Source organism: Phascolarctos cinereus, unplaced genomic scaffold (assembly GCF_003287225.1).
Source record: "Phascolarctos cinereus isolate Bilbo 61053 unplaced genomic scaffold, phaCin_HiC Scaffold_1;HRSCAF=81, whole genome shotgun sequence".
Classification (NCBI taxonomy): Eukaryota; Metazoa; Chordata; class Mammalia; order Diprotodontia; family Phascolarctidae; genus Phascolarctos; species Phascolarctos cinereus.
Genome location: NW_027555514.1, coordinates 2,028,915 through 2,047,098, shown reverse-complemented (window position 1 = coordinate 2,047,098; position 18,184 = coordinate 2,028,915). Strand labels below are relative to the sequence as shown.

At 52.8% G+C, this 18,184-nt stretch overlaps 1 protein-coding gene across 5 annotated transcripts in view; it reads left to right on the top strand.

The window, feature by feature from the left end:
- The window catches only part of ICA1 (islet cell autoantigen 1), a 60,580-nt gene extending 44,056 nt beyond the window's left edge, over positions 1-16,524 (top strand). For all 5 annotated transcript variants that reach the window (XM_021000001.2, XM_021000002.2, XM_020999999.2 and 2 more), the window contains 9 exons: positions 927-1,052; positions 1,494-1,592; positions 4,872-4,969; positions 5,280-5,329; positions 7,429-7,491; positions 7,582-7,623; positions 14,389-14,637; positions 15,488-15,577; positions 16,282-16,524. In XM_021000001.2, the coding sequence (XP_020855660.1) occupies positions 927-1,052; positions 1,494-1,592; positions 4,872-4,969; positions 5,280-5,329; positions 7,429-7,491; positions 7,582-7,623; positions 14,389-14,637; positions 15,488-15,577; positions 16,282-16,403 (939 nt within the window). In that variant the 3' untranslated portion in view covers positions 16,404-16,524. The remainder of the gene's footprint in view (positions 1-926; positions 1,053-1,493; positions 1,593-4,871; positions 4,970-5,279; positions 5,330-7,428; positions 7,492-7,581; positions 7,624-14,388; positions 14,638-15,487; positions 15,578-16,281) is intronic.
- Positions 16,525-18,184: the final 1,660 nt, after the last annotated feature.

The following is an 18,184-nucleotide window of genomic DNA, read 5'->3' as shown; positions in this document are numbered from 1 at the left end:
ATTATTTTCACTGGTTTAATAAGGCACTTTAACAATTCAAAAACTACTTATGCCCAAGACTTATTTTTCTCATCCAGGTCTAAGACTTTATCTTTCATTAGGCATGGGAACCAACCTCCACTGGAATAGTTCAGTCCCTTTTGAACTGGGAATTTCATAGTTCTCTGGCTCCATGGAAAGTGGAGGGCCATGTTCCGTGTTATACAGTGGCAAGACTCAAACCCAGGGATCCATAACTTTACTCAATATGTCAGGTTATGTTTCTAAGACTTGCCATGTGAAAACCCCTGATATGAACTCCTGGGGAAACCAGTGAAAGAATTGGGATTGGGGCAGCTAGGTGGCCCAGTGGATAGAGCACCAGCCCTGGAGTCAGGGGGACCTGAGTTCAAATCAGGCCTCAGACCAAACACTCACTAGCTGTGTGACCCTGGGCAAGTCACTTGACCCCATTGCCTAACCAAAAGGAAGAAAGAAAGAAAGAATCAGGATTCTTTCTATTGCTATGATCCACTCTCAATTATCTGCATGGCTATTATGGCAAGTTTTTCTGCTCAAGGAGTTTTTTCCTCCTCAGCTCCAAGATGTTACAACTGCATTATGAGTCAGGAGGGTGCTTAGGGTCAGCAGAACAATTTTAATTTTATTGACAATTCAATATTAGCCTGGGTAAGGCAGAGTTGGGAAGTTTAATGAAGTCTGCCAGCAAACCCCGAAGTCCAGACTAGATTTTTCACCCCTTCATGATGCTTGCTGGCAGTTAGAAGATGTTGTCTGAGTACCTGGGCAGTTTCTTTGGAGTGTGACAAAGCGGAGGTGGATGTAGTAAGTCCAGGCTTTCCCTCCTCTCTGGCGGAGTCTGGACTCGAGCTGAAGCTTAGGAAGGACTTGATGCAGGTGAAGAGTGTCTCCTGTTAACCTTCCAGGTCCAAGCCCAAGTGCGCCATGCAAAGCTCAATTTTGACCAGCTCAAGAATGATGTGTGTCAAAAAGTGGATCTCCTTGGAGCGAGCAGATGTAACCTGCTGTCTCACGTGCTCACAACATATCAGGTATCTCACATTCTGCTGGGATGTAGCTGCTGTGGAGAGCTGGACAAGGGCCAGAGAGATTGGAGGAAAATTAGAGGACAGGGGATAAGTTAGCCAGGAAAAGAGGGAGGGAAGGCACATTATGCCTGAAGGCCCATCATATGGAGGAAGGGTCAGCCTTGTTCTGTTGGGCACCAGACTGAGGTCTGAGGCCAGTAAAACCTTCCTTACCACAAGAACTATTCCAAAGTAGACTGGCCTGCTTCCAGAGGTGGGGGTAGGCTCTCTGTCTCAAGCAAAGGGACTACAGCAGACAGGGCTCTAATTGAGGTTGTTAGGGAGGTCTCCTCTGAGTCTGTGATTCTGATCCCCCAACAAACATGAAAATTGGTGCTAGGGGAAGAGGTCAGTGCCCTGGATTTTGACCACTCCAGTATTCAAAGGGTTCATCTCTCTTAACAGACTACCTTGCTTCATTTCTGGGAGAAAACCTCACACACCATGGCAGCCATCCATGAGAGCTTCAAAGGTTACCAGCCTTATGAGTTCACCATGTTGAAGGTAAGGATGCCACAGTGCACAAATCCTCAGCTTTTGGTTGGAGCTAACATCTAATTCCAGAAGCCATTGGTATTGTGAGTTTTTACCATCCCACCAGAGTTCTGACCTTTGCTATCCATGTTTCTGAATGGCCTGGCTCAGGTACTCCATGACATCTTTGGGGTGTCCAGGGCAGCCACTTCTGGTCTTCTGGAATTTTATCTGTTTTGGACACATTCACTGCTCCCAACTTAGCATTATCATCGCATCATTGAGTGAGCTGGGAGGGACTTAGAGGTCCCACTAATTTTATGAGGATCCTGAGTCTCAGACACGTTTAATGTCTTGTCCAGGGTTTCTTAATAATTAAGGGATTCAAATCCAGGCAGTCTTCTTTCCCAAGCCTAATGCTGGATTCCCTGCCCCACACTGTCTTCAGCATGTAGATTTCCAAATGGAGAACCTAACCAAACCTAACAGACATATTAACTGAGAAGAAATACTAACTTTTCATCTTTTCCTGTTACTGATCAGTTAAACCAATGATTCCTTGTATTGGGCCTGGCCATTGGAAGGGAAATGCAAGTGTGGACCAAGCCTCTGTTTAGGTTAGAGTTCAAGGTTCAGAAGATCAAAGGAATAGGGTATAGCTGTACCAAGTAGAAGAGGATTGTAGGAAACCATCTGGCCAGAGTGTGCAGGACAGAGTAGAGAGGAGGCAGTCAAGAAAGAGGACCAGGAAGAGGCTCCGGGGGCGGGGCCAGAGAGGCAGGGGATGCCCTAAAAAGCACTAGAAAGTGAAGTCCATTTCCTACAGCCCTAGTATGCCTGCAGGATGTTAAACTTGGGCATTTAGAAAGCTTTCTTCTATGATTGCATAGACTTTGGAAATGATTCCTGGAGAAGTAATTGCTATTACAACCACAAAACAGTCTCACCTGTTTCCTGAGGGCCAGGTCTGGGGAGGGAGCCACCTCTCCCTATCTCCCAGCTCCATCCCTCCTACCCACAGACACACCCAAGTCTGCTCCATCCTTAAAAGTCACAGTGGATTCTTCAGTCTCCACTAGCAAAGACCCTATATCATCCCAATATCAGAAAAAGGTCTGTACTTCCATTTCCCCTCCTCCTCCCCACCCCATGGCTCCTTGTGACTCCCTGTGCCTATCTGTTTCTCTCTGTCTCTGTGTGTCTGTCTGTCTCCCTCCCTCCCTCCTCTCTCTCTGTCTCTCTCCAATCTTTCTCTCTTTCTGTTTCTCTCTGTGTCTGTCTCTGCCTCTGTCTCTCTCTGTCTCTTCCTTCCTCCTCTCTCTCTGTCTCTCTACAATCTTTCTATCTCTCTGTTTCTGTCTGTCTGTCTCTGTCTCTGTGTCTCTGTCTTTCTGTGTCTCTATCTCTCTCTCCCTCCCTCCCTCCTCTCTCTCTGTCTCTCTCCAATCTCTCTCCGTGTCTGTCTCTGTCTCTCTACAATCTTTCTATCTCTCTGTTTCTGTGTGTCTGTCTCTGTCTCTCTGTCTCTGTCTCTCTCCCCCTCCCTCCCTCCCTCCCTCCTCTCTCTGTCTCTCTCCAATCTTTTTCTCTCTGTGTGTCTGTTTCTGCCCCTGTGTCTGTCTCTATGTCTCTGTCTCTCTCTGTCTCTCCTTCTCCCTCTCTTTCTGTCTTTTCTCTGTGTCTTTCCTCTCTCTCCCTCTCCTCTCCCTCTCTCTGTCCCTCTCCTCTCTCTCTCTGTCTCTCTCTCTCTGTGTCTCTCTGTCTCTCTCTCTCTGTGTCTCTCTGTCTCTCTCCCTCCCTCCCTCCTCTCTGTCTCTCTCCAATCTCTCTCTGTGTCTGTCTCTGTGTGTCTCTCTCTCTGTTTCTCTGTCTCTCTCTTTTTCTCTGTCTCTCTGTCTCTCTGTCTCTCTCTCTCTCTCTCTGTCTCTCTCTCTCTCCTCTCTCTCTCTCTCTCTCTCTCTCTCTCTCTCTCTCTCTCTCTCTCTCTCTCTCTCTCTCTCTCTCTCTCTCCCCCTCCCTGCCTCCCTCCCTCCCTGTCTCTCTCCTCTCTGGCTCTGACCCAACTGACCATCCTTGGTTCTCCTACCCACCTGCCTGTCCCTTCTCAATCCACTTTGCTGCCCCATGTCCCTCTCCCATTTCCTCGGTGTCCCCCAAGTCTCTGTCTATCTTAGAGCTTCTTCTCCTCTCTTTCACACACTCACGATCTCATCAACTCCCATGGGATTAATTATCTCCATGCATGTGATTTCCAAATCTGAATCTAGCCCTGGCCTCTCCTGGGCTCTAATCCTATATCACCAATGGCCAATTAGAATTTTCCTGCTGGATGTCCCCTATTTATTCCAAATTCATCCTTTCATTCTCTTTCCCTCGGAATTCTCCTATTTGCCTCTGTCTGTTACGGCCACATTTCCAGCCTCCTGGGTTTGTACCGCACTGTCATCCTCAGCTCCTCACGCCCCTAGCCCCCTGTGTTTTGTCCATGCTGCACATTCACCATCTCACTCCTCTGTCCTCTTCTGTCCACTAACACACTCCTGTTTCCCAAGAAAGGCTCTGAATTCCTCAAGAGCAGGGACTTTTCTTTTTGTCTGTGTTTCTGCCCCCCTGGCTGGGTGCCTAGGACAGAGATGTTTACTAAGCTCTTTTCAGCTGAAGGAATGATTGTTGATTCTTTTTTGGGTGGAGTTCGGGTTTTGCCACCGTTTAGGTCCTTTGAGTCGCCAAAAAAAACTAAAACAATTTGCCATAAAATGGAACCTTGTCTTAGGAAAACAACCCTCTCTTCCAGTCCTTGGGCCGTTTATCTTAGCTGCCTTTGGAAAACCGAGGTTGGCCATCACCTGGGGGGGCACGGTTTTCAAAAGCTCTTGCTATGACTTTATTTTAGGGAGCCTCCCCCCAGCCCAGACATGATGGGACCACAGGCCTGATTATTCTCTTTGGACACCTAAGCAAAGTGGGGCTCAGGCCCTGGGTGTCCCTGGACTCCAGGCGAGGGCCCTTGCTGCTGCACAGCACGTCTTGTTGGGGCAGGGGCAGAGAGGGCCACAGAACTCCTCACCTCAGAGGAGCTCATGACCTCAAGGCAGTGTGGCTCCAGAGGGCAGAGCTGGGAGTCTGCCAAGTTCCCTCCCAACTTGTCAAGCCTTTCCCCACCAGCCTCACATCTGACCCCATGATCCTGGTCACTGTCCAGGAAAGTTTCTGTTCACTTTGGCACAATGAAGAAGCCTGACTGGGCCAGGGTGTCTGGTTTGACTGCTTTTTGTTTCCCCTTTGCCCTATGTCTGCATCATGACCCAGAGCTTACAGGACCCTGTAAACAAGTTGATAGAAGATGCCGAAAAGAAGGAACGAGCCAAGAAAGAAAGCTTGGAAAGGGAGCCCCAGCAGCCAGACTCGTAAGTGGGGACCCATCTTCCCCCTAACAAACATTTAACTCCTTGTGCTGGGAGGCAGTCCCTGGCCTCAGGGGACTTCCATTCTGTTGGGGATGGGGTGCAACGTGGGCCCAGAGGTGGATGGGGAACAGGCAGAGGAGATTTCTCCTCTTCTCTCCCATGGCCTCTCTGTCTTTGTTGTAACAAAATCGGGGGAGCTTGACTTTCCCATAAACGGTCAGCCTGGAATTAAGGTTAGTTTGAAGTGCTTAAGAACGCTCCTCCAAAGTGCACAGCAGACTGAGCCATCTTCTTTTCTGCTCAATTGAAGGCTGATATCACTGGATGTGGAAAACCCTGACATCACGCCCGCCTACTTCAGTAAGTTTTGTGTTTCTTTGGCCTTCCACATAAAGCTCAGCGGCTCTCTTCCCACCTCGGATTTCTGGGGCTCTCAGGCTTGAATCTTTCAAAAGTTAGAGGATGGTCGGGAAGGGGGGTGGGCTCCTGGGGGTCCTGAGGGGGCACCTGGAAGATGTCATCCCAGACATCTGCCTGCCCTGGAGGCCAGAGGTCAGCCGTGCTCTGGGGGCTTCCTTGTCTGTCCCAGAGCACCCCCGAGGCCACTCTGAACTGGGGATCCTGCCAGAAGCAGTGTGTTGTCCCTCCTCTCCTGGTTCCTGTTTCTGCCCCTGCTTCCTTCCCTCCTTCCTTTTGCTTCCCCTTCCAAAGGAGGCAGACTGACCCTGCGGAGGGCTGGAGTCGAGCCTGCTCCGCTGCGTGTGTGCCCTGCGGTAGCCTCCAGCTCTCTGAGCCCAGTCACCGAGGCTGTGAAGTGAGGAGCCTGGGCTCAAGGATTTCGGAGCTTCCTTCCAGCTCCAGATGGGGGGTCCTGGGATTGGGCGGGTTTCTGTGTCAGGCTGCTGAGATCCCCCCTTGCCGGAGGATACAGGACAGGGAGGGGAGGAGCTGCAGGCCTGGGCCTCCGGGTCTGGGCCACGTGTGTCTGTGGGACCTCAGCAGTGATGCTTCTGGGAGAGCAGCTCCTCTGCCCACCCATCACCTTCCAGCACGTATGCACGCATGCTCAGACAATGCATGCAACAGTGTTCAGACACACATGCACATCCTCAGACATAGGATGCACAGCGCTCAGACACATGAATACACACGTGTTCATACTCATGCACGCAATGCTCAGACACGCCTGCATGCATGCATACACATGCTCAGATAGCACAGGTATGTGCATGTGCTCAGACACACATGCACACTCATATTCAGATGTGCATGTATGCATACACATGTTTGCACGCACATTCTCATACACATACATTTGCTTTCAAAATGCATACATGTGCAGGTATGCACACAAGCTCAGGCACACGTGCACATGTACACACACAATGCAGCATGCTTGTGCACTCATTTTCAGACACGTATGCATGCGCACACTCATACTCAGACATGCAGATGCACACATACCATCCATTCTCTGTGTTGCCCTCCCCTCTCCCTCCAGAGGAGGTATGGTGAGAAGGCCAGATCCCCCAGGCTCCTCGGGCTCACAGGGAGATGAGTGTCCAGGGCAGAGTGTTGCCTCACCTTCTTGCCTTCAGAATGAGGAGGAGCTCAGACCTGTCAGGAGCTCTGTGCCTCAGTTTCCTTGCCCAGAAAGCACCACTGCCACGTTAGATTGAACCATGCCTAGTGTGCCTATCAGGCTGTTGAAAGTCAAGCTTGTGGGGAAGGGAAGGTCAACATCAGCCCCTGATGGTCCAGACCCCAGGAGGGCCGAGGTCGCTGCATTTATTTCTGTGTCCCTGGTGCCTAGTACAGAGCCTGGACCATGGGTGTGGCCTCATCGCCTTTGTCTGGATTGGTAGGGGAGAAAGGGAAACCAGCAGTTCCTCCCACGTCTGATGGGCCCATCTTTTCTTTTTCATGAAGGTTTTCTCCACAAGCCTGTGCTTCAGGGCTTATTCCAAGTGGGTTCCCTTCCTAAGGCTGCCCCCCAATAGGACCATCTGCTGGCTGCTTGGGCTTTTCCTTAGAGGGAGTTAGCTTCCCCCACCTCAGTCTAGCCAGCAGCCATAAAAACAAACTACATTCTCAGAGGTTGGGGTGGCACCCTTTTAGCCAAGGTAGCTCATGAGCATATGTGAATAATATGTGTTGAGTGTCCACAGACACCTGGCACTTGGGATGGGAGAGGCCATCCATTCAAATTGCTGTCTTGTGAATGTGGCCCTACAGCCCACCTGTCCTCATCAGAGTGAGCTCTGGCCAATACCTGAACCAGTGGCTGCCACCTTCTGGAAGCTGGGCCCTGGCCCCTGGCCATTGTGGGATGTGACCGAACCCCTGACCCATGGCCGTTGTGAGATGTGACCCTGCCCCTGGCCCATGGCCATTGTGGGATGTGACTTTGCCCCTGGTGTTATAGTGGTAATAACCAGCTTGCTGTGTTCTGATTCCAGCTGAGGATGAAAAGAATGCCTTCTCCACCCTAGAAGAGGAGTCGACTCATATCCAGTGCTCAGGTAATTGGGAGGGAAAGGCTGGCCTCAGTTTACCACATTGACTTGGGAATGCTTGGACAACTAAGTTGACTTGGTTTTCTCCCTCTGAAGGAACCATTGATGAGCTGTTGGACCTGATGCCGTCAGAGACAGGTAAGAACAGTAAACTTCTCTGGGATTTTAAAATTTCTGAGGTTTATAAAATCAAGTCTATAGAAAATTAGCATCATATTTTCACCTTCGCATTTTAAAATGAGCGACTTTCTCAATGTCTATGAGACCTATCTTGTTGAAGGTCAAAGCATAGCTAGGCCCGATGGAAAGGCCTCTGATGCCCTCCCAGCTCTGAAATCCTATGGCCCAGAAACATGGCCCTATTACTGCCAGCCTGCCCTAGAAGGGTCATGTCTGGAGCATAAGTGTAGGTGGTTCAGACCAGCCCATTTCAGAGACTTCCCAGCCCAAAAAGGAGGCTGCTGGACCCCAGGGTAGAGATGACCAAGGCACCCATCCGGAAATCTCTCCAGCGCTGCTTCTGCTCCAGCTCCCGCCTGCGTGTGGAGCTGAGGCAGGTCTGGGCCAAAGAGAGTCACGCAGCCCATGTTGGCCAGAGAGGGTCTGGAGGGTTTTCCTGCCTCCACCCATACCTCATGGGGCCCCTGAAGATCTTGCCTGAACCATAAAGCAGTGCTGTTCTTTAGCGTGGGACACCAGACAGACTCGGTCTCTTTGGTTAGGCACCTTGGGACCGAGTTCACCAGGGTGGTGCCACCCGCCCGGCATCTTCAAGATGCCATGCTGAGCTGCGGGTGGGAGGGAGTCGGATTTGGAGGGTGTGGGCATGCTGTAAGCACACGTGTGCTCCAGCCGGTTTTGTGAAGGGTGTTCCTTCTCTTCTCCTGGTGGCGGTCCAGGTCTCTACCAAGAGCCAGGGCCACCATGACAAAGGTGTGGTTGGTTCCCACCGGCCACGTGCAGAGGGAGGAAGTCGGAGAGCTAAGCCCTGACGAGTTCCAGAGAAAAGCCACTGACATCTTTACTTAGAGCCACCCAATAGGGTCTACACCTCATTATTGCAGCTCCCACCCTCTGGTCAGGGCCCTCAGGCATTGACCCTCTGCCCCTCTCCCCGGCAGCTCCCAATTAGCCGAGATCTCAGTGAAATGCAGCCTTACAGAATCTCAGAGCCAAAAGGAACCCCCTCTCTCTAAAACCCTGCACCACAGGCCTAGCCCCTGGCCACAGAGGCTTTCCCAAAGCCCTCCGGGGAGGGGAAATTTTCTCCTTTCTCAGGCCTCCAGCTGCTTTGGGGTCGAGCAGCACACCTCTACAGGCCAAGCCTCCTTGAGGCCAATCCTCACCAGGCTCTTCAATGATGCTCCGGGGCCTGTGCTAAAGGCCTTGCCCATCCCTGAGCTGTGGGGCCCAAGGCCATCCGTGAGCCAGGCCCAGGGCTAAGTGCTGGGGGCACAAAGGTGAGCAGAAGATCCAGGAGTTCAGGTCTTAATGCAGAGAGACAACACCCGGGAGGATGAGAGAGAACCCCCCCGTGTGGGCGCAGTGAAGCAGGTAGAGACCCCACGGGCCTGGGAGAGGAATGTGAGGACAAGGCCAGCCCAGGCATGCTACTGAAAATGGACCAGGTCGATCAGAGCAGGGGGCCCCAGAGAGGCATGGACTTCCAGGGCGAGGGGGCTGCAGGGGCAGCATGGAGAGCCAGGATGAGGGGGTGGCTGTGACATGATTTAGCAAGTGCCAGAGTAGGGAGAGTCAGGCTGGAGCCAGGAGAAGGTCAGAGGTGAGAGGTCGGGGTTCCCGGCGTCTGCCTGAGGCCACTGCTGACTCCCATGGAGCCCCAGGGGTTCTCCATGTCTCCCCCCTCTTAGAACCATGACATTGGCTGAGATTCTATTATCTTAACCCCATCAAGAAATCAAAGGCCCATTTTCCAGTCCGATCTGCTTAACTAGCTACACTTCACATATGCCTGCCTAGGGCAGCCGGGGCTGCAGTGCACAGAGCACCCAGCCTGCAGTCATGACAGCCTGAGTTCAGATGTGGCCTCAGACACTTACTAGCTGTGTGACCCTGGCCAAGTCACTTTTGGGACCTCTGTCTGCCTCTGTTTCCTCATCTGTCAAATGGGGTCAGTAATAGCACCCGCCTCTCGTGGCTGTCGTGGGAATTACTGGGCACAGTGTGTGCAGTAGGTGCTGTATAGGTGCTTATTCTCTTCCCTTCCCCACCTTCCCATGGCAAGAGGCTCTTCACTCCCCACCTAGGACAGAACACTTTCTGGAGACAAGCTGTCAGGGCCTAGCATCACCCCAACTGCTTAGTGGCTTGGGAGACACTTCCCGGAAGGGAGCATGCTCCCAGGCATTCATGTTGGGGACCGTTGCTGCCTCTGTGCTCCCCAGAGGACCTGTCTCATCTTTCTGTGGCTAAAGCTGAGGCAGCTGGGTGGAGGATAAGACAGAGTGCAGGCGTTGGGGGATGGGCTCCTCCCTTAGGCACTAGCCACTTAAACTCTGAGCCTCAGTTTCCTCATCTGTAAAAGAGGGATACCAACAATCTTGTAAGGATCAAATGATGTAAAATGCTTTGCCAACCTTCAAGCACTATGCAAATGTTATTTTGTTGTGATTATTAATAATTACTATTATTGGGTGTCCCCAGAAGCTCCTGGCAGTACCCAGTTCTCATGTCTCCTGAACCCCATCCAGAGCTGCCCCACTGGTGTCACCTTCCCCTACTGGCCTCTTCTCCTGTTCCATTCAGGGCTTCCCTTCACCAAGTTATACTCTTTTTCTTCCTCTCTTGAAGCATAGGGACACTCCCAATAATGCAGACTTAGTGCTGGCCCTTAAGGTCAATCCTAGTTCAAAAAAAAACTAATGGGAAAAGAAAAAGGCCCAGTGATGGAGATGCTGATCCACACCTCCCAGCCCCACTCCACAAGCCTCATCCTGGAAGCCAGGGGAAGGGGTCCCTCTAGCCTCCTCCTTCTCCTCAGGGCTTCTCAGTCCCATGGACTGGGCATTGCCAAGGACATGGAACCCTAGTTTCACCTGCTTCCTTGGGGTTCTGGTCCATTCCCATGCTCCTCCCACATGGATTTGCACTTCTTCTGTCTCTATTGGGCAGATCACTGAACTCATCTCATGACCCAGCTGACGTTATAGTTCTATCCACTGGACATCACAAGCTTCCCTCAACCAAAATATATCAAATATGGAGCTACTGGCCTATTCTATAAGTGATTATAGAAATCTCTCTATAAATCTTCACCCACCCCCCATTTTCTTCTTTGATATTCTAGAGAATACTGCCAGCAGGCTTTGTCCACCCAGCGGTACTGTGGCGGTGTGCCCATCTCAGCCCTCAGTCAGACCCAGCGTTAGTGCAGCGGTGACACACCAGACACCCCAGGAGAGGACAGGTCTTAGGTCAGGAGGCAGGCAGGGCAGGATTCCAGGCACTGTGGCCTCCACCCAGCCTTTAGAGCCAGTGTCCAGAGGAGTAGCAAGCCCCATGTCTGGAGGGTAGAGCAGGGGGATTTCACTGCGGGGGGCCACAGAAGGGGGGTTGTTTCTTCCTCTGATCTTGCTTTAATTTGTATCTTCTCTATCCCTTGGGGTGATAGCAATCCCAGAAAGAGACAGAAAGGGAGAGAGGAAGAGAGAGGGGGGGAAGGGTGAGAGGAGGGGGAGAGACAGAGACAGAGAGAGAGAGAGAGAGAGAAGAGAGAGAGAGAGAGAGAGAGAGGAGAGAGAGAGAGGGAGAGAGAGACACAGAGGAGAGAGACAGAGACAGAGAGGAGATAGAGACAGAGACAGAGAGAGGAGAGAGACAGAGAGGAGAGAGAGACAGAGAGAAAGAGAGAGAATAGAGGGAAGAGAGACAGGAGAGATACAGAGATAGAGACAGAGAGGAAAAAGGAGAGAGACAGAGACAGAGAGGAGAGACAGAGACAGAGAAAGATAGAGAGAGATCTTGAATTCTCTACAACCATATCATAACCCTGGATGGAGCCCCTTTTGCTCTCTGACCATTGTTTTTCCATGTCTCCCTTTTGTGTGTTGGTAATGATCAAGTTGGCATTTGAGGTTTTCATCTTGGTTCAAGTGGCTTAGATATGTGATTAATCATAATGTAGAGGGAAGGAACCAGGGAGAAAAGCAGAGACATAATCTTCCTGGTTAAGATACAGTTGATGAGAAAAAGAAGTCAGCCTTGTCTTGGTTCTTCTGTCCTCTGCCCAGGAAGTTTGTTTTCCCTGGCCTGGCTGTGTCCTCAAAAGGCCATTAAAGTTTATTTAGAATCAAAAATATCCTAGGAGGAGCAGATGGGGTGAATGGCTCTTGGTGTGCTGTCTCAGCTCCTAGACAAGCCCTTTTCAATGCCCATAGTAGCTAGGGTTAGGGTCATGCTGAGCAGATCTCTCAACTCTGCCAGTGTGTGGAGAAAGAGGCTGGCTCACTGGCTTTCCCTATGTATTGGTGGGTGCTGGGGGACCCAGCCAGGACAGAAAGGCTGTCTTTTGGCCTCCTACCCTGGCTGTGCTGGTCCTCCTGGGGGGGTGGCAAGCTCAGGCTCTAAGCAAATGATGAGGAAAAGGGCCTGCCTGTGTCCATGTTCAGGGGCACATTTTATTTGAAAGGTGTGCCTAGAACTGCTTTTTAAAAGGTGGCTTTTAAGTAGTTCGCAGTTTATAAAGGCTGCAGTGATTTTCACTGAGCAACATGTCAGGCAATTTACACAGGTTTCCTCCCACCCTTCTAGGCATGTGCTTTGTCAGCCTCCCTGAAAACCATCAGCCATCAGGGGGCTCTCTGTCCCTATGTGTGATGCCATCTTGGATACATCAAGAGAGGCAGAGCTTCCAGTAGAAGAGATGAGGGTTCTGCCAGACTTCTGCCCCAGTCAGAGCACTCTTAGGGGACTGTGTTCAGCTCTGGACACCACAGTGTAATGAACTAGAGAGTATGCTGAGCTCAGCAACCTGGTCGAAGGGCCTCAAGACCGTGTCATATGAAGACTGGTTGAAGGAACAGGGATGGTTAGTCTAGAAAAGAGAAGGTCCAGGGAGGACATGATTGAAAAGGTGTCATGTGAACAAAGGATTTCCCTTTTTCTGTCTGGCCCTCATGGGTAAAATCCAGAGCCGTGGTTAGAAGCAGCAGAGAGGCTCCTTAACCATTACAGCTGCCCCAGTGTGGAATGGACTGCCTTGGACATTGTGAGGAAGACATGAGGCTCAAAACCTATGATGCAGAAGAGAGTAGAGGAGGCGAGAAGATCAGGCTTCCTGCCAATCTTGGTGTGGGGGTCTTCCAGGGAATGGGGGAGAGAAGGAGGCCAAGCAGTGAGCTACCAGCCAGAACGCTGGGTGTGCTGGCCCCTGTGGCCTTTCTCCAGCTTCTCTCCATGGTTCCATTTCCTCTCCTCACTGAGGAGACGACAGCTTGTTGGGCAGGCTTCCTCGTAAGGGGTCTCTGAAGGAAGCCCAGCTCAGCCTTGGCCCTTGGGTGAGCTCTGCTCCATTTCCTGCACTTCCCATTGGTGCAGCCACAGGCACTTTCCGTTTCCTGGGGCCCACAGGCTGGGTGTTGGGCAGTGACTTTGTCTCCCAAGCTGTTTTTACTTGTTACTTTGAGGGGTTGGTGTTGTGTGCTAGGCACAGGAGGCCCAGCAGGCTGCTTTGCTCCTGCCCAGCTGTGCCCAGGCCAGCTTTGCCCACTGGTGACCACCCACCAGTGGCTCCATAACTTTCATTTCCAGTTGGCGGCTCCAGTGGGTGAGAAGCTGAAAATAACAAAGGACCACAGATAAGGGTTCTAGAAAGGTGATGTGGAAACTCCTGGAGGGCCCTGAGACACTTTCATAATAAAATACTAGGATGTTTTCATTTCTGATACAGTAAACATTGATAGATGTGATCCATATAACCCACATAAACAAAAGGGGTTTTGGGGTGGCAGAGTCCTGATAATCTCTAAGAGTGTAACGGAGTCTCCTGAGAAGTACTGGTCCCAAGGACCACAGCAAGGCTGTGCTTTGTTCAAGGCCTGGGAAGTCATTCTTGCCCATGAGTGTTGAGGAGTGTCAGGAAAGGCCTCCCATAGGAGATGGCCCCAGGCCTAAGCCTTGAGGAGAGCCAGGGATTATGGGAGGAAGAAGGAGGAAGGTGGGGAGGGAGTGTTTTCCAGGCACGGGATACAGGCCACGCAAAGGTTGGGAGGCTGGAGGTGGAAAGAGCAATAATTAGGCTCTTCTGGCCCATGTGGAGGAAAGGCCTGTGCCATCATGTCAGGAAAGGTGGACACCAGCCATATCGTGAGGGGCTGATGAGGCGCTTCCTTTATTGTGACCATAAGGAAGCCATCCCCGCCCTGGGGTGGGGGGAGGATCTATGGCCACATGACTATGAGCCCCCCCACCCCCACCCCAGTTTGCATGGTTGGCTGGATGAAGCTGTCCCACCTGTGCCCCAATTCTCTGCCCACCCCTGAGCTCTGGGGCCACCAGGCAGCTCCAGAAATGCAGAAAAGGGTCTTGGTGAAGGTGCCATCATCTTGGGGCTCACTCTGGCTGGAAGCAGACCAATGTCAGGTGGTCACTTGTCTTTGTATGCCCTTGGGGCTTTTTAGTGGAAAGACTTCAGTCTCATCCCAATTTGTTCCTGGAAGATGGAGTTGACTGTGGGATTGACAGAGTGGATGGGATTGACTTTAACCCTAGAGTCTCTCAAAATCGTGTTGGGATGACATGCCTGGGTGCTTCTGAGCTCTTTGAAAATGGTATTCTCCTCTCTCCTCTTCCCTGAAGACCTGCTGGGTGGGGGGCAGCCTCCCAGCCCCCTCCCTCCTAGGCCTCCCAGGTAACCGTGACCAGTGTCTATCTGTTCCTTTCCAGGGGCCTCGGAGTCTGAGGTGACCGACAAGGACGACATGCAACTGCTTAATGAGATTCTCAATGCATCGTCCTTGGATGAGGGAGACTTCAGCAAAGAGTGGAAGGCGGTCTTTGGGAACAAGCAGACCCCAGAGCCCACCGCCACGTGTGTGCCAGGAGAGCCAGAACCAGGACCCCCTCCATCACCAAGCTTCCTCCCTTCCCAGCTGCTAGACAAAAATATGCATGACTTACAGTCATCCCTCCAAGGTCAGTGTCCAGCAGCGTTTGGAGGACAGACATGCAAGCCCAGGGTCTCTCTCTGCTTTTCTTTCCTTTCTTCCCATGGCCATGGCCTCAGTTAGAATCATGTTTTGGTTTAGAATAGTTTGTTAAATTTACTTCTCAAGTTTTTCTCCCTGTATCAATTAACCAACAAACATCTCTTGAGCCAAGCCTGTCCTGGGCCACGTGCAGGGGGTTGGCACCGTAAAATCATGACTTGAGCTAGACCTTGTGTTGGAGCTCCCGCTCTCATAGGGGATGACAACGCATTGAGGAGGACAGGAGAGGGGGTGGAGAAGCAGAGACAGCCAGAGAGCAAGAAGAGCATTTGTTTGGCACCAGCTGTGTGCCAGGCTCCGTGTTAAGCACTGGGCGGGCAGAGAAAGGCAGAAACACTGTCCCTGCCCTCGAGGAGCTCACATCGAATAGGGGAGACCTTGCAGATAACTGGGCACAAAGCAGACAGGAAGGGGGTGAGCAAGGTAATCTCAGAGGGAAAGGCTTCCTTCAGCAGACAGGCTTGGAAGGAAGCCGGGGAAGGTTCCCTCCTGAAATGACAGGAGCTTAGCAATCAGAAGAGAGGGCTTCAGGGTGAAGAGGGTTTCTCCCCGGGGCAAGGTGGCCGGTGAGCTGGAGAAGACCAGGGGGCTTGAGGTTAGAGAATGCTGAGCGCCGAGTCCTCTTCTCCCCTTTGCATGTGGGAGCGGGGGCGGGGAGGGGGGAGGGGGAGCCTTAGGAGCTTGCGTCCAAGGTGGACCACAACGACACAGACGCAGAAGGGGAGGTCATCCTGGTGGCCTGCTCCAGTGCAGTCAGTGCCTTTGTTGAATTTCAGGCTGGAGAGAGAGCCCGGGCAGCCCTCCAACCATCTGGAAGCCATCAGTGGCCCCCAAGCCCGCTAGCAGCACCACGCCCCCTGTGAAAGGTGAGCTGGTTTGTTGCGGAGCGCTCTGATGGGTGGGAGGGGCTTGCTGGGAGGATGGGGGTGGGGAATGGCCCCCCAGGATGCGCATTACGACCTTCCTGCCCACGGGGGGTGAATCCAAGTCTCCGGCCCTCTCAGGAGGGGGGGTCTAAGGTTCTGTGAGCTCCTGCCCTGTTGAGATCCTCTGAGCATCTTCCCTTCCCTTGTTCTTTCCCTTAACCTCCCTCCTAAAACCAGGCCACCCTGGAAAAGCTACCTAGTGGCCCCAGTTTTCACAACGGTGGCCCTGACATTTACGCCCATTGGGACCCCCCCCCAACCTTGGGCAGGGGCCTCAGGTTTCTCCTCTGTAAAATGGGGGGAGGGTTGGAGTCGATGACCCATATGGTCCCTGACCGGAAACTTCAAGGCATCAGACTAGCTCACCTCCTCAGTGTTCTTGGTGCAAAAGCTGTGGGGTGTCTCCTGAGGGGGTCAGGGCTTGAGGGTTCAAGGCCCTCCCAGCTGGGGTGGGGGCAGCAGGGCTGGGCTAAGCGAGGCGTGAGAAAGAGAAGGCCTGACTGGGGGGAGGGAGGATGGTTTGGTGGCCCGGGGGCAGGGAGGGAGTGGAAGGGCTGCCGGAGTCTCCCAGGGGGGCCCCTTGACACCCCCCGCCCCCCTCCCCGGACGTTGTGCCGGTGGCTGACGGGCGTGTCTTCTCCCAGAACCCGAAAAGAGCTCTCGAGACCTGACGGCCTGGTTCAGCCTTTTTGCCGACCTGGACCCACTGTCCAACCCGGACGCTGTCGGGAGAACGGACAAAGAACACGAGCTGCTCAATGCCTGAGTCCGTGCGGGTCGAAGCGCACTGGCGCCGCTGCCACTGCGTGGCCGGCCTGATTACTGCGTGAATGTTTCTGTGCCATGACAATAAAAGGGGACAGGTAGAAGCCCTGTTTATATTGCTAGTGCCGGTGCCAGTGTTTGGTACTTCTCGGGTTGATGCGGATTTCAGTCGTGGGAGCCGAGGCAGGAGCAATGGGCTTGGGATCACAAAGACCCGAGTTCAAATCTAGCCTCAGGCCTGGCTGTGTGTGATCCTGGGCAAGCCATTTCACTTCTGTTTGCCTCAGTTTCTCCATCTGTAAAATGAGGATATTAATAGCAGCTGTCTCTCAAGGTGGTTGTGAGGATCAGATGTAAAGCACTTTGCAAACCTTAAAGTCTGTTATTAGTATTGATTTATTACGGGAGGTTAAACAGTGATGACAAATCCTTCAGGCTGTTTTCAGCCTCTGTCCCTCCCGGGCCTCCGGCGGTACCTACCTGTATGCCAAGCGGCATCTACATTTGCGTGTAAATGGAAACCCCTTTGAAGGCCAGGAGCAGCCCGATATTCCGGTGCTGCCATGAGCTGTGTGGGACACCCACACAGGGATCGTTAGCAGCAGGACCCAAAGCTGGGCTGGCCAGGCGGCTGAGGAGCTCCGCTCCCCACGGCCTTCTGTCAAAGGCGCCAAATGGTCGGCAACGAGTGAGTGCCAGGGTGACCACCTCTGACCCACAGAACACATCTGGTGAATGGGCTGGTGGCAGGTGCTGAGCAGGAGGGAGGCCCTTTTACTGCCTCATCTCCCAGCCTTGCCCCCAGCAGCTTCCTTCTGTGGGCAGCAGGTGGAAAGGTCAGAGTCTGCTCATCACCAGCAAAGAGAGGAGATGCTTTTCTTTGAACCAAAGAAGAAACGCTGGTGACCATCCCCGGATGACGCGTCAACTAGGCTCACAACTGGAACATGAGCAGCAGTGTCCCAGGAGCTGAGCACAGGCTCGCAAACAACCCATTTGTTCCTCAGTCCCCCGCATTTCTCTCATCCGCATTTCTCTCATCCGTCCATTCATCAGTCCCAGAGCGCTGATAAAGGCCTTCCCTGTGCAGTCTCCGCGGGGCCCTGGGCTTAGCACCGGCGGTACCGAGGGAGGTAGCTCGGACCAAAGAGCTTACTCTGAGTTGGGGGGTGGTGCAAAGCTGAGGCCCCAGGACAGTGTTAGGAGCAGGACAAGGATGGCAAGAGCTGGGCCCCGAACAGAAAGAAACGAGGGAAGTCACGTCCAGGCTCGGGGCACTGCCCGGGCAAAGGCAGAGGTGAATGAGCTGGTGAGGACAGCGAGGACCGCGGGCGACAGGAGACATCTGGAGCAGGCTCGCGTGTTGAAGGGCCTCAAAGGCTGCTGGAGACAGGCGCGGGCACTTGTGGAGGGGCAGGATCGGAGGCTTTCCTCGGCTTCCGTGGGAGTGGAGAAGAGGGAACAGCTGGAGCTCTGCAGAGGGACAGGTGAGGAGGCTGAGGAAGAGGGGAGCCCCAAGGGGCCTGACACAGACTGCACCTGGCTCCCGTGAGAGGAGCTCTCTCTTCAAGGACCTTCTTGGTCCCGTTCAGATTCCTCCTCTGGCGCTTGCACGACCCGGATTCCTACTTTTCTGAGCACTACCAATTACAAGTGCCTCCCCCAACAGACCGGGATGTCCTGGAGGCCAGGCGCTTCCTTACATCTACATCTTTGAGGCTGCAGCACCTCGCACGGGGCCAGACAGTGTTCACTGAACTGAATTCTCAAACAAGGTGATGA